Source organism: Oncorhynchus keta, chromosome 18 (genome assembly GCF_023373465.1).
Source record: "Oncorhynchus keta strain PuntledgeMale-10-30-2019 chromosome 18, Oket_V2, whole genome shotgun sequence".
Lineage (NCBI taxonomy): Eukaryota > Metazoa > Chordata > Actinopteri > Salmoniformes > Salmonidae > Oncorhynchus > Oncorhynchus keta.
In genome coordinates this window covers 47,185,617-47,213,057 of record NC_068438.1, presented here as the reverse complement: position 1 = coordinate 47,213,057, position 27,441 = coordinate 47,185,617, and the positions used below count along the sequence as shown (strand labels likewise).

Below are 27,441 nucleotides of genomic sequence, written 5' to 3'. Positions count from 1 at the left end.
AGTGGTGTGCATGGTGGTGATGTGCATGGTAGTGTGCATGGTAGTGGTGTGCATGGCAATGATGTGCATGGTAGTGTGCATGGTAGTGGTGTGCATGGTAGTGTGCATTGTAGTGTGCATGGTAGTGGTGTGCATGGCAATGATGTGCATGGTAGTGTGCATGGTAGTGGTGTGCATGGTAGTGTGCGTTGTAGTGTGCATGGCAGCATGCACGCAATGCAGAGTCGGAGTAAGCATGCAACAGGCAGGATATCTCAATGCCCTTGTTGTCCTCTATTATAATTTGTTTGTTGTTTGTGTGTTATAGTGCTTCTGTGTTTCTTTGACTTGGAGGGTTTGTTCTGTTGTGTAATCTCTACAACCCACCATAATTCTGTATAACATTCCGTATAACATGCAACTGAAACATGAGGCTGAGAGTTTAAGGGCTGATATCTTTAGTGGGAAAAGTACCCAGTTGTCATACTTTAGTAAAAGTAAAGATACCTTTAATAGAAAATTACTCAAGAATGCGTGAAAGTCACCCAGTAAAATATTACTTGAGTAAAAGTCTAAAAGTATTTGGTTTTAAATAGACTTAAGTATCAAAAGTAAATGTAATTGCTAAAATATAGTTAAGTATCAAACGTAAAAGTATAAATCATTTCAAATTCCTTATATTAAGTAAACCAGACGGCACAAGTTTTTATGTTTTTTAAATTCACGAATAGCCACTGGTAAACTCAGACATCACTCAGACGTAATTTACAAACAAAGTATTTGTGTTTAAGTGAATACGCCAGATCAGAAGCAGTACTTTTGGAGTAAAAGTTGTAAAATATATAAATAGTAAAGTAAAGTGCCCCAAAACTACTTAACTAGTACTTTAAAGTTTATTTTTATTTTTACTTAAGGACTTTATACCACTGCTATGAGAAATGGGCTTGCTGAAGCTTGAGTTTTTTCCACCACTGTCACTTTATTTTGCTACACAGTTTAGTTATCAAATATCTGACTTCCTGTGTAATAGTTTTTTTTATTTTTTTTTATTTTAAAGAAGGCCAGAATGTGTAATGGAACCAGCAGTGAGTGACACACTTCTTTCCTTCGAAATATCCAACAACTGTTACAAAACACGCAAAACCATAATGAGAATAGTTTCTCTACCACTGAGGAACCTGTATGAAATTAAAGTCCAACTGACAAACTTCTATTATGAAATTTCATTGAAGTTTAAAGGTTATTTACAGAAGTGCTTGGAAAGGTCAGTTGTGTGTGTTGTATATGAAATACCATTTACTATCACTACTATTATCATTGTTTTAATGGACTCATTTTTAGGGTAGTCACGCCCTGATCTGTTTCACCTGTCTTTGTGATTGTCTCCTCCCACCTCCAGGTGTCTCCTGTTTTCCCCATTAGTCCCCGGTGTATTTATCCCTGTGTTTCCTGTCTCTCTGTGCCAGTTTGTCTTGTTCTCCTAGCTCCTATTTTTTTTTCCCAAGTCTCTGTTTTTTCCGAACTCTCCTGGTTTTGACCCTTGCCTGCCCTAACACTGTCTCCACCTGCCTGTCCCGACCTCGAGCCTGTCTATCCCCTGGTACTGTTTGGACTAGGACCTGTTCACTGACCACTATGCCTGTCCCGACCTCGAGCCTGTCTATCCCCTGGTACTGTTTGGACTAGGACCTGTTCACTGACCACTCTCGCCTGTCCCCGACCTGCCTTTTGCCTCCTCCCTTTTGGTTTAAATATCGGAGCTCAACCATCTGCCTCCTGTGTCTGCATTTGAGTCTCGCCTGGTGCCCTTATAATAATTACCCACTCAAAAACACAGCCAAAAGTTAGTTGAATTTTCAATGTGTTAATACTATGCTTTCAACTATCTAAAAGCACAACAAAGTTCAAATGGGAACACAATGTCAGATATTTTACATCAACTCAATGCGTTATCACTGTGCTTCATCTAATAGCACAACCCAATAACCTGGATTGCAGTTGAGAATGAGATGACATTAAAGTACATGGTGTGACCGTGATCAACGCTGTTCAATATTCTACACAGATCATTACAGCGATTGTGAAGATCTTCACAGACCTGCGACCTTTGCACACTATCTTGAAACATGCATTACCCCGAGGGTAATGACTCCGGAAGCTAATTGGAGTCAGGAGTCAGCTAACCTGAAGTCCAATCAATGAGACGAGACTGGAGATGTTGGTTAGAGCTGCCCTGCCCTATAAAAAACACTCTCAAAATTTGAGTTCGCTATTCACAAGAAGCATTGCCTGATGTGAACCATGCCTCGAACAAAAGAGATCTCAGAAGACCTAAATGTTGACTTGCATAAAGCTGGAAAGGGTTACAAAAGTATCTCTAAAAGCCTTGATGTTCATTAGTCCACGGTAAGACAAATTGTCTGTCAATGGAGACAGTTCAGCACTGTTGCTACTCTCCCTAGGAGTGGCCGTCCTGCAAAGATGACTGCCAGAGCACAGCACAGAATACTTACTCAATGAGGTTAAGAAGAGTGTCAGCTAAAGACTTACCGAACATGCTAACATCTCTGTTGACGAGCCTACGATACGTGAAACACTAAACAAGAATGATGTTCATGGGAGGACACTACGGAAGAAGCTACTGCTGTCCAAAAGTGCTGTTGGCAAAACAATTGAACTACAATTGAGTTGTTTGGAAGGAACACACAACACTATGTGTGGAGAAAAAAAGGCACAGCACACCAACATCAAAACCTCATCCCAACTGTAAAGTCTGGTGGAGGGAGCATTGTGGTTTGGGGCTGCTTTGCTGCCTCAAGTCCTGGACAGCTTGCTATCATCGACGGGGAAATGAATTCCCAAGTCTATAAATACATTTTTTAGGAGAATGTATGGCTATCTGTCCGCCAATTGAAGCTCAACAGAAGTTGGGTGATGCAACAGGACAACAACCAAAAATAGAAGTAAAGCAGCAGTAGTATTTGGAGATGGCATGGTGTGCCATGCCGAATTTCTTCAGCCGCCTCAGGAAGTAGAGATGCTGTTGCTCCCTCTTTACAAGAGTGGTGTTGTTAGTCCATGACAGGTCCTCGGTGATGTGGACGCTGAGGAACATAAAACTTGAGACTCTCTACTGTAGTCCCGTTGATGTGGATCAGGGCATGTTCCTTCCTCTGCTTCCTGAAGTCATCAATCAACTACTTTGTTTTGCTGACGTTGAGGGTAAGGTTGTTGTCATGACACCACAATGCCAGTTCACTTACCCCCTCCCTATAGGCTGACTTGTCATCGTCGGTTATCAGGCCTAAAACTGTAGTGTCGTCAGCAAACTGGTGGAGTTGGTGTCGTGCAAAGCAACACAGTCATGGGTAAACAGGGAGTATAGCAGAGGACAGAGGACAGACCCCTGGGGGGCCCTTACGGGAGTACAGCAGAGGGCTAAGGACACACCCCACGGGGGCCCCTGTGTTAAGAGTCAGTGGGGAGGAGGTGTTTTTGCCAATCCTCACAGCCTGTGGTGGTCTGCCCGTCAGGAAGTCCAGGATCCAGTTGCAGAGGGTGGTGTCCAGACCCATGGCTCTGAGCTTGGTGTCGAGCTTGGAGGGAACAATTGTGTTGAATGCTGAACAGTAGTCAATGAACAGCCTTCTCACATAGGTGTTCCTCTTGTCCAGAGGTTTTACGGCTGTGCTAATAGCGATGGAAATGACGTTTTCCATGGATCTTTTAGACAGTAGAAAAATCGTGTGCCCAGTATGCTGGCCTTGATGTGAGCCATGACCAGCCTCTCTAAGCACTTCACGGCCACCCTGCGCCAGCAGCATACCACCCTGCATCCCACTGCTGGCTTGCTTAAAAAGCTAACTAGGTTTGGTCCTGGTTGGTCCCTAGATGGGAGACCAGATGCTGTTGAAAGTGGTGTTGGAGGACCAGGTAGAGGCAACCATTCCTCTGAATCAAATCAAATCAAATCAAATTTTATTTGTCACATACACATGGTTAGCAGATGTTAATGCGAGTGTAGCGAAATGCTTGTGCTTCTAGTTCCGACAATGCAGTGATAACCAACAAGTAATCCAACTTTCAATTCCAAAACTACTGTCTTATACACAGTGTAAGGGGATAAAGAATATGTACATAAGGATATATGAATGAGTGATGGTACAGAGCAGCATAGTAGATGGTATCGAGTACAGTATGAGATATGAGATGAGTATGTAGACAAAGTAAACAAAGTGGCATAGTTAAAGTGGCTAGTGATACATGTATTACATAAGGATGCAGTCGATGATGTAGAGTACAGTATATACGTATGCATATGAGATGAATAATGTAGGGTAAGTAACATTATATAAGGTAGCATTGTTTAAAGTGGCTAGTGATATATTTACATCATTTCCCATCAATTCCCATTATTAAAGTGGCTGGAGTTGGGTCAGTGTGTTGGCAGCAGCCACTTAATGTTAGTGGTGGCTGTTTAACAGTCTGATGGCCTTGAGATAGAAGCTGTTTTTCAGTCTCTCGGTCCCAGCTTTGATGCACCTGTACTGACCTCGCCTTCTGGATGATAGCGGGGTGAACAGGCAGTGGTTCGGGTGGTTGATGTCCTTGATGATCTTTATGGCCTTCCTGTAACATCGGGTGGTGTAGGTGTCTTGGAGGGCAGGTAGTTTGCCCCCGGTGATGCGTTGTGCAGACCTCACTACCCTCACTACGGCAGTTGCCGTACCAGGCGGTGATACAGCCCGCCAGGATGCTCTCGATTGTGCATCTGTAGAAGTTTGTGAGTGCTTTTGGTGACAAGCCGAATTTCTTCAGCCTCCTGAGGTTGAAGAGGCGCTGCTGCGCCTTCTTCACGACGCTGTCAGTGTGAGTGGACCAATTCAGTTTGTCTGTGATGTGTATGCCGAGGAACTTAAAACTTGCTACCCTCTCCACTACTGTTCCATCGATGTGGATAGGCGGGTGTTCCCTCTGCTGCTTCCTGAAGTCCACAATCATCTCCTTAGTTTTGTTGACGTTGAGTGTGAGGTTATTTTCCTGACACCACACTCCGAGGGCCCTCACCTCCTCCCTGTAGACCGTCTCGTCGTTGTTGGTAATCAAGCCTACCACTGTTGTGTCGTCCGCAAACTTGATGATTGAGTTGGAGGCGTGCGTGGCCACGCAGTCGTGGGTGAACAGGGAGTACAGGAGAGGGCTCAGAACGCACCCTTGTGGGGCCCCCGTGTTGAGGATCAGCGGGGAGGAGATGTTGTTGCCTACCCTCACCACCTGGGGGCGGCCCGTCAGGAAGTCCAGTACCCAGTTGCACAGGGCGGGGTCAAGACCCAGGGTCTCGAGCTTGATGACGAGCTTGGAGGGTACTATGGTGTTGAATGCCGAGCTGTAGTCGATGAACAGCATTCTCACATAGGTATTCCTCTTGTCCAGGTGGGTTAGGGCAGTGTGGTTGAGATTGCATCGTCTGTGGACCTATTTGGGCGGTAAGCAAATTGGAGTGGGTCTAGGGTGTCAGGTAGGGTGGAGGTGATATGGTCCTTGACTAGTCTCTCAAAGCACTTCATGATGACGGAAGTGAGTGCTACGGGGCGGTAGTCGTTTAGCTCAGTTACCTTAGCTTTCTTGGGAACAGGAACAATGGTGGCCCTCTTGAAGCATGTGGGAACAGCAGACTGGTATAGGGATTGATTGAATATGTCCGTAAACACACCGGACAGCTGGTCTGCGAATGCTCTGAGGGCGCGGCTGGGGATGCCGTCTGGGCCTGCAGCCTTGCGAGGGTTAACACGTTTAAATGTCTTACTCACCTCGGCTGCAGTGAAGGAGAGACCGCATGTTTTCGTTGCAGGCCGTGTCAGTGGCACTGTATTGTCCTCAAAGCGGACAAAAAAGTTATTTAGTCTGCCTGGGAGCAAGACATCCTGGTCCGTGACTGGGCTGGGTTTCTTCTTGTAGTCCGTGATTGACTGTAGACCCTGCCACATGCCTCTTGTGTCTGAGCCATTGAATTGAGATTCCACTTTGTCTCTGTACTGACGCTTAGCTTGTTTAATAGCCTTGCAGAAGGAATAGCTGCCTTGTTTATATTCGGACATGTTACCAGACACCTTGCCCTGATTAAAAGCAGTGGTTCACGCTTTCAGTTTCACGCGAATGCTGCCATCAATCCACGGTTTCTGGTTAGGGAATGTTTTTATCGTTGCTATGGGAACGACATCTTCGACGCACGTTCTAATGAACTCGCACACCGAATCAGCGTATTCGTCAATATTTTTATCTGACGCAATACGAAACATGTCCCAGTCCACGTGATGGAAGCAGTCTTGGAGTGTGGAGTCAGCTTGGTCTGACCAGCGTTGGACAGACCTCAGCGTGGGAGCCTCTTGTTTTAGTTTCTGCCTGTAGGCAGGGATCAGCAAAATGGAGTCGTGGTCAGCTTTTCCGAAAGGGGGCGGGGCAGGGCCTTATATGCGTCGCGGAAGTTAGAGTAACAATGATCCAAGGTTTTACCACCCCTGGTTGCGCAATCGATATGCTGATAAAATTTAGGGAGTCTTGTTTTCAGATTAGCTTTGTTAAAATCCCCAGCTACAATGAATGCAGCCTCCGGATAAATGGTTTCCAGTTTGCAAAGAGTTAAATAAAGTTCGTTCAGAGCCATCGATGTGTCTGCTTGGGGGGGGATATATACGGCTGTGATTATAATCGAAGAGAATTCTCTTGGAAGATAATGCGGTCTACATTTGATTGTGAGGAATTCTAAATCAGGTGAACAGAAGGATTTGAGTTCCTGTATGTTTCTTTCATCACACCATGTCTCGTTAGTCATGAGGCATACGCCCCGCCACTCTTCTTACCAGAAAGATGTTTGTTTCTGTCGGCGCGATGCGTGGAGAAACCCGTTGGCTGCACCGCATCGGATAGCGTCTTCCCAGTGAGCCATGTTTCGGTGAAGCATAGGACGTTGTAGTCTCTGATGTCCCTCTGGAATGCCACCCTTGCTCGGATTTCGTCAACCTTGTTGTCAAGAGACTGGACATTGGCGAGGAGAATGCTAGGTAGTGGTGCGCGATGTGCCCTTTTTCGGAGTCTGACCAGAAGACCGCCTCGTTTCCCTCTTTTTCAGAGTCGTTTTCTTGGGTCGCTGCATGCGATCCATTCCGTTGTCCTGTTTGTAAGGCAGAACACAGGATCCGCGTCGCGGAAAACATATTCTTGGTCGTACTGATGGTGAGTTGACGCTGATCTTATATTCAGTAGTTCTTCTCGACTGTATGTAATGAAACCTAAGATGACCTGGGGTACTAATGTAAGAAATAACATGTAAAAAAAACAAAAAACTGCATAGTTTGCTAGGAACGCGAAGCGAGGCGGCCATCTCTGTCGGCGCCGGCGCTCTGGTCCCTCAAATAAATATCCCAATGCCCCAGGGCAATGATTGAGGACGTTGCCCTGTGTAGGGTGCCATCTTTCAGATGGGATGTTTAACAGGTGTCCTGGCACTTATTGTAAGAGTAGGGGTGTTAACCCCGGTATCCTGGCTAAATTCCGAATCTGGCCCTCATATTGTCATGGTCAACTAATCATCCCCAGTTTACAATTGGCTCATTCACCCGCCCTCCTCTCCCCTGTAACTCTTCCCCAGGTCATTGCTGTAAATTAAAATGTGTTCTCAGTCAACTTACCTGGTAAAATAAGTGTTAAGTAAACTTAAAAAAGGACTGAGGTGAGGACAGCACAATATTCATTTGGGCATGTCACCTTGTTTTTCTTGGGCACTGGGACAATGGTGATCTACTTAAAGCAGATTGGGACTTCAACCTGGGACAAGGACAGGTTGAATATATCTGAGAAGACATCTGCCAGTTGGTCAGCACACACACTGAGGACGCGGCCCGGGGGACGTCATCTGTGCTGGCGACTTTGTGATTATTCACTCTTTTGAGAGTTTTCCTCAAGTCAGCCTCAGAGAGGGAAAGCACCTGGTCGTCAAATGTATTTTTTTCACGTAGATTCTACATCACAATATGTTGACAAATTACGTTAAAACAACATTGATTCAACCACTTTATACCCAATGGGTGGTTTTATATGCTCTGTGATAACAAGCTAAAGTAACAGTGAAATAACAGCTTGTGTGACCTAATTCATTTTACATTTAGATTTGAGTCATTAATCAGAGTGACTTACAGTTAGTGCATCCGTCTTAAGGTAGGTGAGCTAGGTAGCTAGGTGAGACAACCACATATCACAGTAATCACAGTATATCACAGTAATCCAACTTGCTCTCCAACAAGTATGGGTAGAAACATTTGAACAAGTATAGAACAAAAGAAAACCAATCTAAGACAAAGTTATTTAGTTTTCCTCAGGAAATTTTATTAAAATCCCCTATTTAGCCTACAATGTGTTTTTGTCTCAATTAGAGACATGTCTAATTGGATGATACTCCTCCCTGTCTGTGTTGAGCGGTTCTATGTGGTGCCTGATGTTATTTGTGAAGGTGTCCCTTTTCTGTTCAGCATCCCCATAAGTTTCTCTTTGAACTCCCTGCACAGGAAGAAGTAGAGGAGTGGGTCCAGGCAGATGTTGACAGTGGACAGCCACAGGGTCACCTTTTGAGCGATGTTGATGGAGACTTGAGAACAGTCGTTGACATTGTTGGTCTGCTGAATGGTCCGTGGGATCCGCATGATGTGGAATGGAATGAAGCACACAGAGAACACGACCAGAACCATGAAGACACGGACCTTTGTCTTTTGCTTGCCCTGACTGTTTTTGCTGCCGGAATTTCTGAAGGACTGGAGGACCTTGTTGGTGATGCACATGTAGCAAACTACAACCAGTATGCTTACGGCCCAGAACAAGACATCCATGAACACAACCACCACTGTGTGAAGCCTGACCCCGGCTGGGCTCTTCATGGACATACAGGAGGCATCCGTCTTGTTGCTGGCATCCTGATTGGTCAGGATAATGGTAGGGAGAGCAGTGGCTCCAAACAGCGCCACCCACACAGAGACAGACAGTACCTTACCGAAGACAAGGTTCTGACCCAACAACCTTCCACAGGGCCTGACGATCTTGAAGAAGCGGTCCAGACTGATGAGGCCCAGTAGAGTGATGCTTGTGTACATGCATGTGTAGAAGATGACACCTGAGTAGCGACAGGAGAACAGTCGTAACCCCACAGATGACGTAGGAAGTTTACTGGCCGCCACAATAGGCATGGTCAGGGTCATGAGAAGGTCAGCGGCCAAAAGGTTCTTCAGATACACCATGAAGGTGGAGGTTGAGCTCAGGTGCAGGGAGACCCAGGACGCGACCCCATTCAACATCAAGGCAAGCGGGAACATTGCAAAGTACAGACATGGGATAACCACATCTAGGTCGTGATAATTGAAAGAGCCACAGTCCAGAAGAAACAGGGGGGATGTCAGGTTAGATGTCATTGTAGCATCTGAAAAAAGGGAGAAGAAAAGTTATGGAAATATCTCAGTCTAATCCATTGTTTGCCAAATGAGGAACTTATTCAAGGACTTTCCTAAGTCAATACAAAAACATGCAAAATGAAGACACTGAGGAAAACCTTTGAATCACCTTGCATCATTTAACATGATTTGCATTACCTTTGTTAGCAATAACAAGCTAGCGAGCTAACACAGAGTGACCCAGCCCCAAAGCTAGCCCTGAGCCAGGCCCACCTCCTGGCCTACTCTGTGATCACTCGGCTACACAGTCGATGCCTCCCGGACTCTACCCCAACACGGATAGAATCCACTACTCCACCAGATCCTTGTCATAAGCTCTAGACCTTTGCATCGGATCATCGCTGCTACAGAGTGGCTATGCTAGCTAACGTCCCTGCCCCAAAGCTAGCACCAATTAGCCGCGAGCCAGGCGCATCTCCCGGCTAGAAAACAAAATTACTACAACTACAATACCTCTTTCGCCACCGCGACTGGTCCGCCGACGTAACTCCATCTGCTGTGCCCTCAACCGGCCAATGCCGGACGTCGGAGCAGATGCTCCTACTTACCCCGGCCTGCAAACTTTAAACGCTGTGTCTCCCGCGTGCTAGCGTAGTAACGCTTCCCTGTTCTATCTGTTGCTGTTCACTGGATCCTATGATCACTTGGCTACATAGCTGATGCCTGCTGGACTGTTCATTCGTCACGATACTCCATTTTGTTTATTTTTTTGTTTATCTTTCGGCCCCAGCCTAGAACTCAGGCTCTATGTGTAGTTAACTGACCATCTCCGCCCATTCATCACCATTTTACCTGTTGTTGTTGCCTAAGCTGATTAGTGGTCGTTGTCTTACCCGTTATTGTCTTAGCTGGCTCTCCCCATCAACACCTGTGATTGCTTTATGCCTTGCTTTATGTCTCTCTCAAATGTCAATATGCCTTGTACACTGTTGTTTAGAATAGTTATCATTGTTTTAGTTTACTGCGGAGCCCCTAGTCCCACTCAACATGCCTCAGACACCTCCTTTGTCCCACCTCCCACACATGCGGGGACCTCCCCCAGCATAACTAGCACGTCCAGAGATGCAACCTTTCTTATCATCACTCGGTGCCTGGGTTTACCTCCAATGTGCCCGCACCCCACCATACCCCTGCCTGTACATTATGCCCTGAATCTATTCTACCACGCCCAGAAATCTGCTCCTTTTTTCTCTGTCCCCAACGCACTAGACGACCAGTCTTGATAGCCTTTAGCCGTACCCTCATCCTACTCCTCCTCTGTTCCTCGGGTGATGTGGAGGTTAACCCAGGCCCTGCGTGTCCCCAGGAACTCTCATTTGTTGACTTCCATAACTGAAAAAGCCTTTGTTTCATGCACGTTAACATCAGAAGCCTCCTCCCTAAGTTTGTTTTACTCACTGCTTTAGCACACTCCGCCAACCCTGATGTCCTTGCCGTGTCTGAATACTGGCTTAGGAAGCACACCAAGAATTCTGAGATTTCCATACCCAACAACAACATTTTCCATCAAAAAGGTGGAGGAGTTGCAATCTACTCCAGAGATAGCCTGCAAAGTTCTATCATACTTTCCAGGTCTATGCCCAAACAGTTTGAGCTTCTAATTAAAAAATTAATCTCTCCAGAAATAAGTCTCTCACTGTTGCCGCCTGTTATAGACCCCCCTAAGCTCCCAGCTGTGCCCTGGACACCATATGTGAATTGATTGTCCCCCATCTATCTTCAGAGTTCATTCTGTTATGTGAGCTAAAGTGGGATATGCTTAACATCGTGGCAGTCCTACAATCTAAAATAAATGGCCTCAATCTCACACAAATTATCAAGGAACCCACCAGGTACATCCCTAAATCCGTAAACATGGGCACCCTCATAGATATTGGGGCGGCAGGGTAGCCTAGTGGTTAGAGTGTTGGACTAGTAACCGAAAGGTTGCAAGTTCGAATCCCGAGCTGACAAGGTACAAATCTGTTGTTCTGCCCCTGAACAGGCAGTAACCCACTGTTTCTAGGCCATCATTGAAAATAAGAATTTGTTCTTAACTGACTTGCCTAGTAAAATAAAGGTAAAAAAAATTAATAAAAATAAATATATTATCCTGACCAACTTGCCCTCCAAATACACCTCTTCTGTTTTCAATCAGTATCTCAGCGAGCATCCGCTATGGGTCCGCGGTCAAACGACCACCCCTCATCACTGTCACTAGTCCCCGGGATATGCAACTTTTCATGGAAGTCAGGAACCAATACCGCAGGCAGTCAGGAAATCAAAGACTAGCTTTTTCAAACAGAAATTTGCATCCTGTAGCTCTAGCTCCAAAACGTTTTGGGACACTGTAAAGTCCATGGAGAATAAGAGCACCTCCTCCCAGCTGCCCACTGCACTAAGGCTAGGAAACACTGTCACCACCGATAAATCCACGACACTCAAGAATTTCAATAAGCATTTCTCAACAGCTGGCCATGCTTTCCTCCTGGCTACCCCAACCCAGGCCAACAACTTCGCACCCCCCGCAGCTACTTGCCCAAGCCTCCCCAGCTTCTCCTTCACCCAAATCCAGATAGCAGATGTTCTGAAAGAGCTGCAAAACCTGGATCTGTACAAATCTGCTGGGCTAAACAATCTGGACCCTCTCTTTCTAAAATTATCCCCCGCCATTGTTGCAACCCCTATTACCAGTCTCTTCAACCTCTTTCGTATCGTCCGAGATCCCTAAAGATTGGAAAGCTGCCGCGGTCATCCCCCTCTTAAAAGGGGGTGACACTCTAGACCCAAACTGTTATAGATATATATCCATCCTGCCCTTTCTTTCTAAAGTCTTCGAAAGCCAAGTTAACAAACAGATCACTGACCATTTCGAATCCCACCTTACCTTCTTTGCTGTGCAATCCGGTTTCCAAGCTGGTCACGGGTGCAGGTACTAAACAATACCATAACCGCCATCGAAAAGACAGTAATGTGCTGCCGTCTTCATCGACCTGGCCAAGGCTTTCGACTCTGTCAATCACCATATTCTTATCGGCAGACTCAACAGCCTTGGTTTCTCAAATGACTGCTCTGCCTGGTTCACTGACCTCTGGCAGACTCTATGGGGGTACCACAGGGTTCAATTCTCGGGCCGACTCTTTTCTCCTTATATATCAACGTTGTTGCTCTTGCTGCGGGTGATTCCCTGATCCACCTCCACGCAGGCAACACCATTCTTTTACATCTAGCCCTTCTTTGAACACTGTTTCAACTCATCTCCAAACAAGCTTCAATGCCATACAACACTCCTTCAGTGGCCTCCAAATGCTCTTAAACGCTAGTAAAACCAAATGCATGCTTTTCAACCGTTCGCTGCCCGCACCCGCCTGCCAGAATAGCATCACTACTCTGGACGGTTCTGACTTAGAATATGTGGACAACTACAATTACCTAGGTGTCTGGCTAGACTGTAAACTCTCCTTCCAGACTTATATTAAACATCTCCAATCCAAAATTAAATCTAGAATCGGCTTCCTATTTCGCAACAAAGCCTTCCTTACTCACGCCGCCAAACATACCCTTGTAAAACTGACCATCCTACCAATCATCGACTTCGGCGATGTCACTTACAAAATAGCTTCCAATAGCTTCCAATACTACTCAGCAAACTGGATGCAGTCTATCACAGTGCCATCCATTTTGTCACCAAAGCCCCTTAAACCACCCACCACTGCGACCTGTATGTTCTAGTCAGCTGGCCCTCACTACATATTCGTCGCCAGACCCACTGGCTCCCGATCATCTATAAGTCTATGCTAGATAAAGCTCCGCCTTATCTCAGCTCACTGGTCACGATAACAACACCCACCCATAGCACGCGCTCCAGCAGATATATCTCACTGGTCATCCCCAAAGCCAACACCTCATTTGGCCGCCTTTCCTTCCAGTTCTCTGCTGCCAATGACTGGAACGAATTGCAGAAATCGCTTAAGCTGGAGACTTAAATTTCCCATACTAACTTTAAGCATCAGCTTTCTGAGCAGCTAACTGATCGCTGCAGCTGTACATAGCCCATCTGTAAATAGCCCACCCAATCTAACTACCCCATCCCCATATTGTTTTTATTTACTTTTCTGCTCTTTTGCACACCAGTATTTCTACTTGCACATCATCTGCTCTGATTGCTAAATTGTAATTACTTCGCTAGTATGGTCTATTTATTGCCTTACCTCCTCATGCCATTTGCACAGACTGTATATAGACTTTCTTTTTTTTCTATTGTGTTATTGACTGTACGCTTGTTTATTCCATGTGTAACTCTGTGTTTTTGTTTGTGCACTGCTTTGCTTTATCTTGGCCAGGTCACAGTTGTAAATGAGGACTTGTTCTGAACTAGCCTATCTGGTTAAATAAAGGTGAAATAAATACAAATAAATTAGCTTATAGACTTGTATCTATATCACTGAACTATTCCCACCTCTACCCCTATATTTTGTTAGCATTAGCTTATAGACCTGTATGTACATCCTCACTGAACTATCCCCACCTCTACCCCTATATTTTGTTAGCATTAGCTTATAGACCTGTATGTACATCCTCACTGAACTATTCCCACCTCTACCCCTATATTTTGTTAGCATTAGCTTATAGACCTGTATGCACATCCTCACTAATATATAATATATGCCATTTAGCTGACACTTTTATCCAAAGCGACTTACAGTCATGTGTGCATACATTCTACGTATGGGTGGTCCCGGGAATCGAACCCACTACCCTGGCGTTACAAGCGCCATGCTCTACCAACTGAGCCACAGAAGGACTCACTGAACTAGTCCCACCTCTACCCCTATATTTTGTTAGCATTAGCTTATAGACCTGTATGTACATCCTCACTGAACTATTCCCACCTCTACCCCTATATTTTGTTAGCATTAGCTTATAGACCTGTATGTACATCCTCACAGAACTATTCCCACCTCTACCCCTATATTTTGTTAGCATTAGCTTATAGACCTGTATGTACATCCTCAGTGAACTATTCCCACCTCTACCCCTATATTTTGTTAGCATTAGCTTATAGACCTGTATGTACATCCTCACAGAACTATTCCCACCTCTACCCCTATATTTTGTTAGCATTAGCTTATAGACCTGTATGTACATCCTCACTGAACTATCCCCACCTCTACCCCTATATTTTGTTAGCATTAGCTTATAGACCTGTATGTACATCCTCACTGAACTAGTCCCACCTCTACCCCTTTATTTTGTTAGCATTAGCTTATAGACCTGTATGTACATCCTCACAGAACTATTCCCACCTCTACCCCTATATTTTGTTAGCATTAGCTTATAGACCTGTATGTACATCCTCACAGAACTATTCCCACCTCTACCCCTATATTTTGTTAGCATTAGCTTATAGACCTGTATGTACATACTCACTGAACTAGTCCCACCTCTACCCCTATATTTTGTTAGCATTAGCTTATAGACCTGTATGTACATCCTCACTGAACTATTCCCACCTCTACCCCTATATTTTGTTAGCATTAGCTTATAGACCTGTATGTACATCCTCACTGAACTATCCCCACCTCTACCCCTATATTTTGTTAGCATTAGCTTATAGACCTGTATGCACATCCTCACTGAACTATTCCCACCTCTCTATTCTCTACCCCTATATTTTGTTAGCATTAGCTTATAGACCTGTATGTACATCCTCACTGAACTATTCCCACCTCTCTATTCTCTACCCCTATATTTTGTTAGCATTAGCTTATAGACCTGTATGTACATCCTCACTGAACTATTCCCACCTCTACCCCTATATTTTGTTAGCATTAGCTTATAGACCTGTATGTACATCCTCACTGAACTATTCCCACCTCTACCCCTATATTTTGTTAGCATTAGCTTATAGACCTGTATGCACATCCTCACTGAACTATTCCCACCTCTCTATTCTCTACCCCTATATTTTGTTAGCATTAGCTTATAGACCTGTATGTACATCCTCACTGAACTATTCCCACCTCTCTATTCTCTACCCCTATATTTTGTTAGCATTAGCTTATAGACCTGTCCCACCTCTGTCTCTAAGTTACATACATAGTAGACTTGCCATTTTTGTGAATGACTTTAAGTGTCTTTCGTTAACAATTGATGCAAAAGCCGTGAGAACCAATGGCAGGAACAAGGGAGTGTGTGTTGTTTGACACATTCATTATTTTACATTTTTAAATTAGTGTACAAAACAACATCAATTGAGTATTGAGCATAAAGGAGACCTTAAATCATCATCTGACTATTTGCCACAGGGAGTTATTTGAATGATTTGATGTGACAAACAGCTGAAGTAGGACTGATGCACTGAGACTGAAGTGAATGCTGAGAGGTGTAGTGTTTAGATAGCCCTACTAATTTATGTTTTCCTCTGCCTAGGCTCTTTAATTCATTTGCGTTATTAAGCATTGGTAGTTAATATAATTATTCAAGTCAATGTAGTTGGTGTCATCTGAATCATATTTCATATTTCATAATGAAACTCACTTCAAATACCTGTTTTTGAGCACTAATGAAATCATAAAACCTTTTTTTCGCCGTGAATAGAAATCTCTTGAGACAACAAGAGAAGACAACCCACAAATCTGTGTAAGGCAAAGAATCATGAATGTTTTTACAACTCTTTATTACACATTTAGCTACTATAGAACCAATAAACAAATAAATAACCATTTATGAACTATACTTATAAACCCATTCTAATTTATTTGAAGTGTACCTTGATGAAGCAATGCATAAAACAGAGCAGGATAAGAAGAGGCAAGTGAACTAACGATGTGCTCACCTACCTGAAGATAATCAGTGATCAGACGGAACAGTACTGTGGTGTGGAACTCTGCCACAACGCCAGTGTACAGTACATGAGACTCACATCTTGAATTACCCAAGAAGGCTCTACATGTTCAGACAGATGCAAATCCAGGGAAATCCAGGGAAATAGGGTGACACTAAAGCAACAGCGAGAACAGGTTGTAATGTTATTGTGACTCTCTAATGCAGTGTATCATTTACCCAACATTATTGTACACAATAGAGTCTTGTTTTGACATACTGTAGATGAACCTGACAACCAGAAATATATCTGAAACCTAATAGAACCACTTCAATCATTTTTTTGGTATGTAATTTAAATAGTACATGATATGAAGTATACTTTACTTGTCCATTTACATGGAAATTCATTTTGTGATTTCAACAAACAAACATAAACACACCATAGTAATACAATATGGAAAACACCAGAAAGCTAATAGTTAGCCTAATGCGCACACATTTAGTCCCTGCGGCCTACTGTCCAAACATGCATTGGTAGTATATGCAAACAAAAACATAATCATCACTGCAATCATCTTTACAAACATCATAAAAACAAGATGTATTCTGTCTCTCCTCTTAATGTAAATGTGTGGACTTCAGTAGTACATCACACCTAGTGGATTCATTTTCAATATACTAATATACTTTTTCCACATTTTGTTACGTTAAAACCTTATTCTAAAATTGATTAAATACTTTTTTCCTCTCATCAACCTTCACAATACCCCATAATGACATCACAATACCCCATAATGACTTTACAATACCCCATAATGACTTTACAATACTCCATAATGACTTTACAATACCCCATAATGACTTTACAATACCCCATAATGACTTTACAATACCCCATAATGACTTTACAATACCCCATAATGACATCACAATACCCCATAATGACTAGACAATACCCCATAATGACTTCACAATACCTCATAATGACTTCACAATACCCCATAATGACATCACAATACCCCATAATGACTTCACAATACCCCATAATGACATCACAATACCTCATAATGACTTCACAATACCCCATAATGACTTCACAATACCCCATAATGACATCACAATACCCCATAATGACATCACAATACCTCATAATGACTTCACAATACCTCATAATGACTTCACAATACCCCATAATGACATCACAATACCCCATAATGACATCACAATACCCCATAATGACATCACAATACCTCATCATGACTTCACAATACCCCATAATGACTTCACAATACCCCATAATGACATCACAATACCCCATAATGACATCACAATACCCCATAATGACATCACAATACCCCATAATGACAAAGCAAAAACAGGTAAAAGAAAAACATGAAATATACATTTACATAAGTATTCAGACCCTTTACTCAGTACTTGAAGCACCTGTGACAGCGATTACAGCCTCAAATCTTCTTGGGTAAGACGCTACAAGCTTGGCACGCATGTATTTGGGGAGTTTCTCCCATTCTTCTCTGCAGATTCTCTCAAGTTCTGTCAGGTTGGATGGGGAGTGTTGCTGCACAGCTACTTTCAGGTCTCTCCAGAGATGTTAGATGAGATTCAAGTCGGGGTTCTGGCTGGGCCACTCAAGGACATTCAGAGACTCGTCCCGAAGCCACTCCTGCGTTGTCTTGGCTGGGTGCTTAGGGTTGTTGTCCTGTTGGAAGGTGAGCCGTCGCCCCAGTCTGAGGTCCTGAACACTCTGGAGCAGGTTTTCATCAAATATCTCTTTGTACTTTGCTCCATTCATCTTTCCCTCTATCCTGACTAGTCTTCCAGTCCCTGCTGCTCGGAAGAGTCTTGGTGGTTCCACTGTGTTCTTGGGGACCTTCAATGCTGCAGAAATGTTTTGGTACCCTTTCCCAGATCTGTGCCTCTACAAAATCCTGTCTCGGAGCTCTACGGACAATTCCTTTGACCTCATGGCTTGGTTTTTGCTCTGACATGCACCGTCAACTGTGGGACCTTATATAGACGGGTGTGTGCCTTTCCAAATCATGTCCAATCAGTTGAATTTACCACAGGTGGACTCCAATCAAGTTGTAGAAACATCTCAAGGATGATCAATGGAAACAGGATGCACCTGAGCTCAATTTAGAGTCTCATAGCAAAGGGTCTGAATTCTTATGTAAATAAGGTATGTCTGTTTTTAGCAAACAAATCCCCAAAATTGTTTTTGCTTTGTCATTCCTGTTTTTGCTTTGTCATTCCAAATAAATCAAATCAAATCAAAACAAATGTTATTTATCACATGCGCCGAATACAACAGGTGTAGGTAGACCTTACAGTGACATGCTTACTTACAGGCCCTAACCAACAGTGCAGTTCAATAAATAGAGTTAAGGAAACATTTACTAAATAAACTAAAGTAAAAAATATAAAATAAAATAAAAAGTAACACATTAAAATAGCAATAACGAGGCTATATACAGGGGCTTCCGGTATCAAGTCAATGTGAGGGGGTAGAGGTTTGTTGAGATAATTTGTACATGTAGGTAGGGGTAAAGTGACTATGCATAGATGATAAACAGCGAGTAGCAGCAGTGTAAAAACAAATGGAGGATGGGCGGTATCAATGTAAATAGTCCTGGTGGCCATTCAGCAGTGCTATGGCTTGGGGGTACAAGCTGTTAAGGAGCCTTTTTGGACCTAGACTTGGCACTCCGGTACTACTTGCCGTGGGGTAACAGAGAGAACAGTCTATGACCTGGGCGACTGGAGTCTTTTACACATTTTAGGGCCTTCCTCTGACACCACTTATTATAAAGGTCTTGGATGGCAGGAAGCTTGGTCCCAGTGATGTACTGGGCCGTACTTACTACCCTCTGTAGCGCCTTACGGTCAGATGCCGGGTAGTTGCCATACCAGGCGGTGACGCAACCGGTCAGGATGCTCTCGATGGTGCAGCTGTATAACTTTTTGAGGATCTGAGTACCCATGCCAAATCTTTTCAGTCTCCTGAGGGGGAAAAGGTGTTGTAGTACCCTCTTCATGACTGTCTTGGTGTGTTTGGACCATGACAGTTTGTTGGTGATGTGGACACCAAGAATCTCGCTCCATTACAACCACATCGATGTTAAATGGGGCCTGTACGGCCCTCCATTATTGGGTATTGTGTGTAGATTTATGAGGGAAAAAATGTAGTTATTCTGTTTTAGAATAAGGCTGTAACGTAGCATTGCTAATATAAAGAGTAGGATAGTACTTTACACCTGGTGGATTCATTTCTAGTATAACTCTTTGGATAGTTAACCCTCCACCAGGTACCAGTATTATACTCTGTCAAACAGAACATCTCACAACATGAAGTAGATATTTCCAAAGAGTTTTAATTTTCTGTACAGGCACAGGAGTCTCCCTCCTGTGTTGGGGTCTGATCCTCTATTGTGTTGGGTCCTCTCCCAGTGAGCCAGCTACAGGTCCCAGGTGGGAGACGGAGCGTCTTGAACAGGGTGATCCTGAAGGGCTTACACAGGAAGAAGTAGATGAGAGGGTCCAGACAGACGTTCATGGCTGACATCCACAAGGTGAACTCCTTAGAGATCTGTAAGGTAACCTTAGTGCAGCTGGTTGTTGAGGTAACCTGAAGCAAGGTGTAGGGGAGCCGTATGGCGTGGTAGGGTCCGAAACATGTCAGGAAAACCACCAGAACCAAAAACACACGCACTTTGGTCTTATGCCTCCCTTCGTCATTGCTGCTTCCTGATTTCCTGTATGATTGAAAAACCTTCCTTGCTATGCATATGTAGCAGAAACAAATAAGAACACACACCACCCAGAAGATTGCGTTGTTTAATTTGACCACGCCACTGTGGAAATATTGTCCTGCATTGCTCTTCATTGCCATACAGAATAGTTTAGTCTTGTTTGTGGGATCCTGATTGGTCAGGATCATGGTTGGAATGACAGCAGTGGACAACAGCACCACCCAGATGGAAGCAGCCAGCACTTTGCCGAAGACAAGGTTCTGACCCAACAACCTGCCACAGGGCCTGACGATCTTGAAGAAGCGGTCCAGACTGATGAGGCCCAACAGAATGATGCTCATGTACATACAGAGGTAAAAAAGAACATCAGAGTAGCGACAGGCAAAGGCCTTCAGAGTCAGTGGAGTGCTGGGCAGGATATTGGCTGCTTTGACAGGGATGGTCAGGGTCATGAGAAGGTCAGCGGCCAGAAGGTTCTTCAGATACACCATGAAGGTGGACGTTGAACGAAGTTGCATGCAGACCCAGACTGCTACCCCATTGATGATGAGGGCCGGGATGAACAACAGGAAGTAGAGACTTGATATAGCCATATTTAAGGTATCTTCATTAAAGCCACAGTCCTTTGGAGGGGAACGTGATGCCATTGTGGCTACTAGTTTTGAGGAATCTGCAAATGAGGTTAGCAAGAAAAATTATTAAAATAATAATACATTTCTAGATTAAAGGGGAAATCTGCATTGGTACATCAATTTTAGGAATTTTGAATAAATTATATGTAGCTATTGCCTCTTGAAGAATACAATTTAAGAATATAAATGGATCATGTGCTTAGTGTCTTCAAAACATTACGGTCTGGTTTCCCAGAGACAGGTTAAACCTAGTCCTAGTTGGCATGTTCAATGGATAATGTCTATCTATCAATAAATTAACCCTCAACCTACCATTTTGACCCCTAGAAGAAACTATTGGAAAAGCAACAATCATAGCAAAATCTAAACTGATTTCTTATCAAAACATATTTACACATGCAATTAATGTTATCTGAAATAAAATTAGACCAAAATGACCGTTAACCTCAATTCCAGATGTTACTAAGCTAACATATGGAATTGTCTTAAGATGGTCATACCATGGACCATTTAGCCATTTGTTTTTGAATTTTAGGATGCCTTTAAGGTATAAAAAAATATATATTGAAAAGTGATTTGATAAAATATTTGGTCTTTACTATTATAGCCCACGCATTGAATTACACATTCAGAAAAGACGCAAAAAAGACAGTAAACAAATTTATCATAAGAAATAAGGTCTTGAAGTCGTTGTCCTATATTTATAATAATAATAATAATAATATATGCCATTTAGCTGACGCTTTTATCCAAAGCGACTTACAGTCATGTGTGCATACATTATACGTATGGGTGGTCCCGGGAATCGAACCCACTACCCTGGCGTTACAAGCGCCATGCTCTACCAACTGAGCCACAGAAGGACCACTTTTATTTTGGAGGTATAAGAAATATCTCCATACTTCCATTCATTTGTATGGGTTACCTTCAGATGAAAGTTTAATATCTATATATATCTCCATACTCCCATTCATTTGTATGGGTTACCTTCAGATGAAGGTTTAATATCTATATATATCTCCATACTCCCATTCATTTGTATGGGTTACCTTCAGATGAAGGTTTAATATCTATATATATCTCCATATTCCCATTCATTTGTATGGGTTACCTTCAGATGAAGGTTTAATATCTATATATATCTCCATACTCCCATTCATTTGTATGGGTTACCTTCAGATGAAGGTTTAATATCTATATATATCTCCATACTTCCATTAATTTGTATGGGTTACCTTCAGATGAAGGTTTAATATCTATATATATCTCCATACTGCCATTCATTTGTATGGGTTACCTTCAGATGAAGGTTTAATATCGATATATATCTCCATACTTCCATTAATTTGTATGGGTTACCTTCAGATGAGTCCCATGACACTTGTGGGGGATATAGAGCAAAAAGGAGAATAACATCGTGTCCAAGAGAGTCTCCTCTTTCCACAGAGGGGTTTGTAGCCCAAAAGGTTTGGACGCTACAGACATAGATGGATAGGGTGGATTGAGAAGCAGCCCATGCAAAAAAAACAGTCATTTTGCACGAGATCTGATCACTATATTCGGAGGAATTTCAGATTAGTCCCGTGTACCAGGTAGTGCTGAGACTGCGGCTGACCCCCGTAATTAAATACTGTAGTAGCCGACATACTGCATACACCTCTTCCTTTTCTCAGCTCATTCCAGAGAGGAATGGTAAGAGCTCTACGTTAGAGTGTATAACAGCAGAAGTGTACCGGCTGCTCTTCAATAGCTTGGAGCAGCTAGCTCGTTAGCCTCTCTATCAGAAGACTCTATCAGAAGTGTACCGGCTGCTCTTCAATAGCTTGGAGCAGCTAGCTAGTTAGCCTCTCTATCAGAAGACTCTATCAGAAGTGTACCAGCTGCTCTTCAATAGCTTGGAGCAGCTAGCTAGTTAGCCTCTCTATCAGAAGACTCTATCAGAAGTGTACCGGCTGCTCTTCAATAGCTTGGAGCAGCTAGCTCGTTAGCCTCTCTATCAGAAGACTCTATCAGAAGTGTACCGGCTGCTCTTCAATAGCTTGGAGCAGCTAGCTAGTTAGCCTCTCTATCAGAAGACTCTATCAGAAGTGTACCGGCTGCTCTTCAATAGCTTGGAGCAGCTAGCTAGTTAGCCTCTCTATCAGAAGACTCTATCAGAAGTGTACCGGCTGCTCTTCAATAGCTTGGAGCAGTTAGCCTCTCCATCAGGGTGCTCTGCTGTCCCTCCATTCGGTTTTGGCTTGTGCCATCTCCTTTGGGTTCTTTCCTTGTTTTTATTGTTTGTGACAGCGCACCAACCTGGGCATTACTCAGTTTGTTCTATCAGTATTGCAGCGCTGAGGGTTTGTCTTAGTTGTGACAGTGTACCAACCTGGGCATTACTCAGTTTGTTCTATCAGTATTGCAGCGCTGAGGGTTTGTCTTAGTTGTGACAGCGCACCAACCTGGGCATTACTCAGTTTGTTCTATCAGTATTGCAGCGCTGAGGGTTTGTCTTAGTTGTGACAGCGCACCAACCTGGGCATTACTCAGTTTGTTCTATCAGTATTGCAGCGCTGAGGGTTTGTCTTAGTTGTGACAGTGTACCAACCTGGGCATTACTCAGTTTGTTCTATCAGTATTGCAGCGCTGAGGGTTTGTCTTAGTTGTGACAGCGCACCAACCTGGGCGATACTCAGTTTGTTCTATCAGTATTGCAGCGCTGAGGGTTTGTCTTAGTTGTGACAGCGCACCAACCTGGGCATTACTCAGTTTGTTCTATCAGTATTGCAGCGCTGAGGGTTTGTCTTAGTTGTGACAGTGTACCAACCTGGGCATTACTCAGTTTGTTCTATCAGTATTGCAGCGCTGAGGGTTTGTCTTAGTTGTGACAGCGCACCAACCTGGGCATTACTCAGTTTGTTCTATCAGTATTGCAGCGCTGAGGGTTTGTCTTAGTTGTGACAGTGCACCAACCTGGGCATTACTCAGTTTGTTCTATCAGTATTGCAGCGCTGAGGGTTTGTCTTAGTTGTGACAGCGTACCAACCTGGGCGATACTCAGTTTGTTCTATCAATATTGCACCGCTGAGGGTTTGTCTTAGTTGTGACAGCGCACCAACCTGGGCGATACTCAGTTTGTTCTATCAATATTGCAGCGCTGAGGGTTTGTCTTAGTTGTGACAGCGCACTAACCTGGGCGATACTCAGTTTGTTCTGTCAGTATTGCAGCGCTGAGGGTTTGTCTTAGTTGTGACAGCGTACCAACCTGGGCATTACTCAGTTTGTTCTATCAGTATTGCAGCGCTGAGGGTTTGTCTTAGTTGTGACAGCGCACCAACCTGGGCATTACTCAGTTTGTTCTATCAGTATTGCAGCGCTGAGGGTTTGTCTTAGTTGTGACAGCGTACCAACCTGGGCATTACTCAGTTTGTTCTATCAGTATTGCAGCGCTGAGGGTTTGTCTTAGTTGTGACAGTGTACCAACCTGGGCATTACTCCGTTTTTTCTATCAGTATTGCAGCGCTGAGGGTTTGTCTTAGTTGTGACAGTGTACCAACCTGGGCATTACTCAGTTTTTTCTATCAGTATTGCAGCGCTGAGGGTTTGTCTTAGTTGTGACAGTGTACCAACCTGGGCATTACTCAGTTTGTTCTATCAGTATTGCAGCGCTGAGGGTTTGTCTTAGTTGTGACAGTGTACCAACCTGGGCATTACTCAGTTTGTTCTATCAGTATTGCAGCGCTGAGGGTTTGTCTTAGTTGTGACAGCGCACCAACCTGGGCGATACTCAGTTTGTTCTATCAGTATTGCAGTGCTGAGGGTTTGTCTTAGTTGTGACAGCGCACCAACCTGGGCGATACTCAGTTTGGTCTACCAGTATTGCAGCGCTGAGGGTTTGTCTTAGTTGTGACAGCGCACCAACCTGGGCGATACTCAGTTTGGTCTACCAGTATTGCAGCGCTGAGGGTTTGTCTTAGTTGTGACAGCGCACCAACCTGGGCAATACTCAGTTTGGTCTACCAGTATTGCAGCGCTGAGGGTTTGTCTTAGTTGTGACAGCGCACCAACCTGGGCGATACTCAGTTTGTTCTATCAGTATTGCAGCGCTGAGGGTTTGTCTTAGTTGTGACAGCGCACCAACCTGGGCGATACTCAGTTTGGTCTACCAGTTTTGTGGTGCTAGTTTTGTCGACTAAAACCCTCACGGTTCTCGCCTTCGCGTTCAGGGACCGTGCCTAACCCACAAGATTGGTAGACTGTGTATGTTCCACTCAGCCAGACTTGCAGTTCTCCCCTGAGAGTAAGCCAGGTGTTTGGAGGTGCACCACGTTTTCATCTCTCACAGGGTGCAACCATCTTGCCCAGACACTTGTGTTCCACAGTGAACGAGCTATGCAAAGTAGCTAGCTTAGCGAGAGATGATCGTTGCAGGATTAAGCACAGTTACAGTATAAACACACTTTCCCTTATATCCTGCCAACCTGAACCCTGTCTTATATTGCAAAAAATGAAGCCATAAACGTGACGTGAGGTAGAATGCCCTGCCCCTTCACGGTCAGGCAGTTCACACTCCACGTCTCCTCCTTCACATAGTGTATGAGACTAAGGCTGATACTGTAGGTCCGCAGTAATCTTTACTATTATCCAGTATTGCACAGTGTTTACTATAGTAATATAATAATATAATAATAAGGACACAGTATATTACACAGTTGGCTGAATTATTCTTCCACATTGAAAAGCTACAGCCATTCATGTCTCCTGTCCTTCAGATAGTGTATGAGACAAAGGCTGGTACTGTGGGTCCCATGCTACACTATAATACAGTAGTGTGCAGTGTATACTATAGGACACAGTATATTACACTGTTGGCCTCATTCTCTAGTATTGGGTTTATGCTAGACTGACCATAGTGATATTACACTGGTGTTTTTTCACAAAGTTGCTGGGTGACAATAGTTTCTGTTACACTATTTGACAGTACAGAGAGTAACTATCTTAGTTTCCCATGGAAACTCACATCTCATCTCTATTACAATTTCTCGTTGTGTTTATTGTAGTTCTGTTACACTAGTTTACAGTACAAACAGTAACCTATCCTAGTTTTTAAAATGTAAATGTTACATTACTTAGATTGACGCACAAGTGTCAATAGACACTTATGGATTAATTTGCATATTCTATAAAATTAAATGTAGTTTTGTACAGTTTTGAGTTTTGAACAGGATTTTGTCATATTTGTGTGGTAAAAATGACTGTCATGTAGCCCTTTCCTGCTGCCAATGACCAAAAGCTCCTCTTTGGCCTCATGGGTGGAATGTTATTCATATTTTTCATAATTACTCAAGTTTCTAAAAAATTTAACAAGATGAAAATCTGGTGTTTCTATGTCAAACTGTTTTGTTATATTTCAGTCTTCTGTGCGAACTCAAAATGTAATACATTTTCAATATCTGACCTGGTACAGGTGTCTTCTTTTCGTTAAGCCTATAATCATGTGTGTGAGGTGTAGACTTTTGTTTCAAAGTAGATTTGTTTAAGACTGCCAAGAATCTACAGTAAAATGTTTTAGAGGCAGTACACAATATTTAGAAATATACTTAATTTGTATTAAGAAAAGGCCAATTCAATTCACTTCAAAAGTGATCGTGAGAGTCATTGACCAAAATATGGCTTTGTTTTCTTTATTTACTTACCCCACTGACAGCATCTCTGCCAGTGAAACAATGGGAGTGGTAGGGGCTACATTTTCTAAGCCACTTCAAATCAAATGGTATAGCACTCAAAATAGCATAACAAGTTGTCCATATAGAATATTGGAGGTTATAGAATGGGTGGGTCTAATCATGGATGCTGATTGGTTAAAACCGCATTCCTGCCAGTGTCCATTCCACAAGTTACCACCGCCTAAATCTATGATGTTGAAATGCCTATTTAATCTGTTCCATCTCACTGCGCAATCCATTGTCTCATCTGCCCAGCCAGGCATTTTATAAACTTGATCTCCACTGTAAAAATAATTTAAAAATGAAAAGCTGGAATGTCTTGAGTCAACAAATATTCAACCCCTTTGTTGTAGCAAACAAGTCACATAATGTTGCATGGACCCAAAATCCCAAAGTATTTCCTCAAAAAGTCAGAAAATGTATATAACAAACACAGATTGCCCCTTTAATGTTAAAAAAATATTAAACATAAATTTGACACCACGATGTGGTTCATTTTCATTGTGTGAATTAATAGTTTATTGTTATTGCAAAATACAATTGAAAGCATAAAAGTCTAATAATTGTGAGTTCACAAGAAACATTTCTCCAAAAAATTCACAGCTTATTCTTTCTGTGTTCAAAGGCAACCTTTTGTCAGATTTGTGATATTTACGAACAATATTATTTAAGAAAAAAATGTCTATGATGTATTATTATATATAAATATGAAAACTCACCGGTGAAGTTGAGAAAAACCATCTTATCATGGAGGGAAAGTCACTACGATGTCTTTCGTGTGAGATGTGTTACTGCGATGTATTGGGCCTGCGTTTGTTACGTCACCTAATACACTTCCTGAAGATGGGGAAGTGGTAAAATAAGAGCTCACACACAGGGTTAGTTATCAATATCTTCGTCTTTTTGACCACAACTGAAAAAAAAGCCGCCCTTTTTTGTCAAACCTCTTATAATATAACAATATCATGCAATTTAGCAGATGATTTTTATCCGAAGTTACTGACAGTCATGCATGCATATATGTTGTGTGTGGGTGACACAGGAATCAAAC

At 43.2% G+C, this 27,441-nt stretch overlaps 2 protein-coding genes across 2 annotated transcripts; both read right to left on the bottom strand.

Moving 5' to 3' along the window:
• Positions 1-8,377: 8,377 nt before the first annotated feature.
• LOC118374810 (P2Y purinoceptor 13-like) lies at positions 8,378-9,532 on the bottom strand. Its single transcript, XM_035761291.2, has one exon. The coding sequence runs from the start codon at positions 9,432-9,434 to the stop codon at positions 8,457-8,459; it is 978 nt and encodes a 325-aa protein (XP_035617184.1). The 5' UTR covers positions 9,435-9,532; the 3' UTR covers positions 8,378-8,456.
• A 6,580-nt stretch (positions 9,533-16,112) lies between these two features.
• On the bottom strand, positions 16,113-27,419 carry LOC118374806 (P2Y purinoceptor 14-like). Its single transcript, XM_035761289.2, has 2 exons — positions 27,110-27,419; positions 16,113-20,720 (listed from the first exon to the last, which is right to left on the bottom strand). Exons 1-2 carry the CDS (start codon positions 27,129-27,131, stop codon positions 19,672-19,674), a joined length of 1,071 nt encoding a protein of 356 aa, XP_035617182.1. The 5' UTR covers positions 27,132-27,419; the 3' UTR covers positions 16,113-19,671.
• Between the last annotated feature and the right edge of the window lie 22 nt (positions 27,420-27,441).

Bases quoted from the DNA above. Each gene is read 5' to 3' on its own strand.
- LOC118374810 (XM_035761291.2), bottom strand. From the start codon at position 9,434: ATGACATCTAACCTGACATCCCCCCTGTTTCTTCTGGACTGTGGCTCT.
- LOC118374806 (XM_035761289.2), bottom strand. From the start codon at position 27,131: ATGGTTTTTCTCAACTTCACCG. The intron at 20,721-27,109 runs GTGAGTTTTCAT...CCTCATTTGCAG, and splicing joins GGTTTTTCTCAACTTCACCG to ATTCCTCAAAACTAGTAGCC.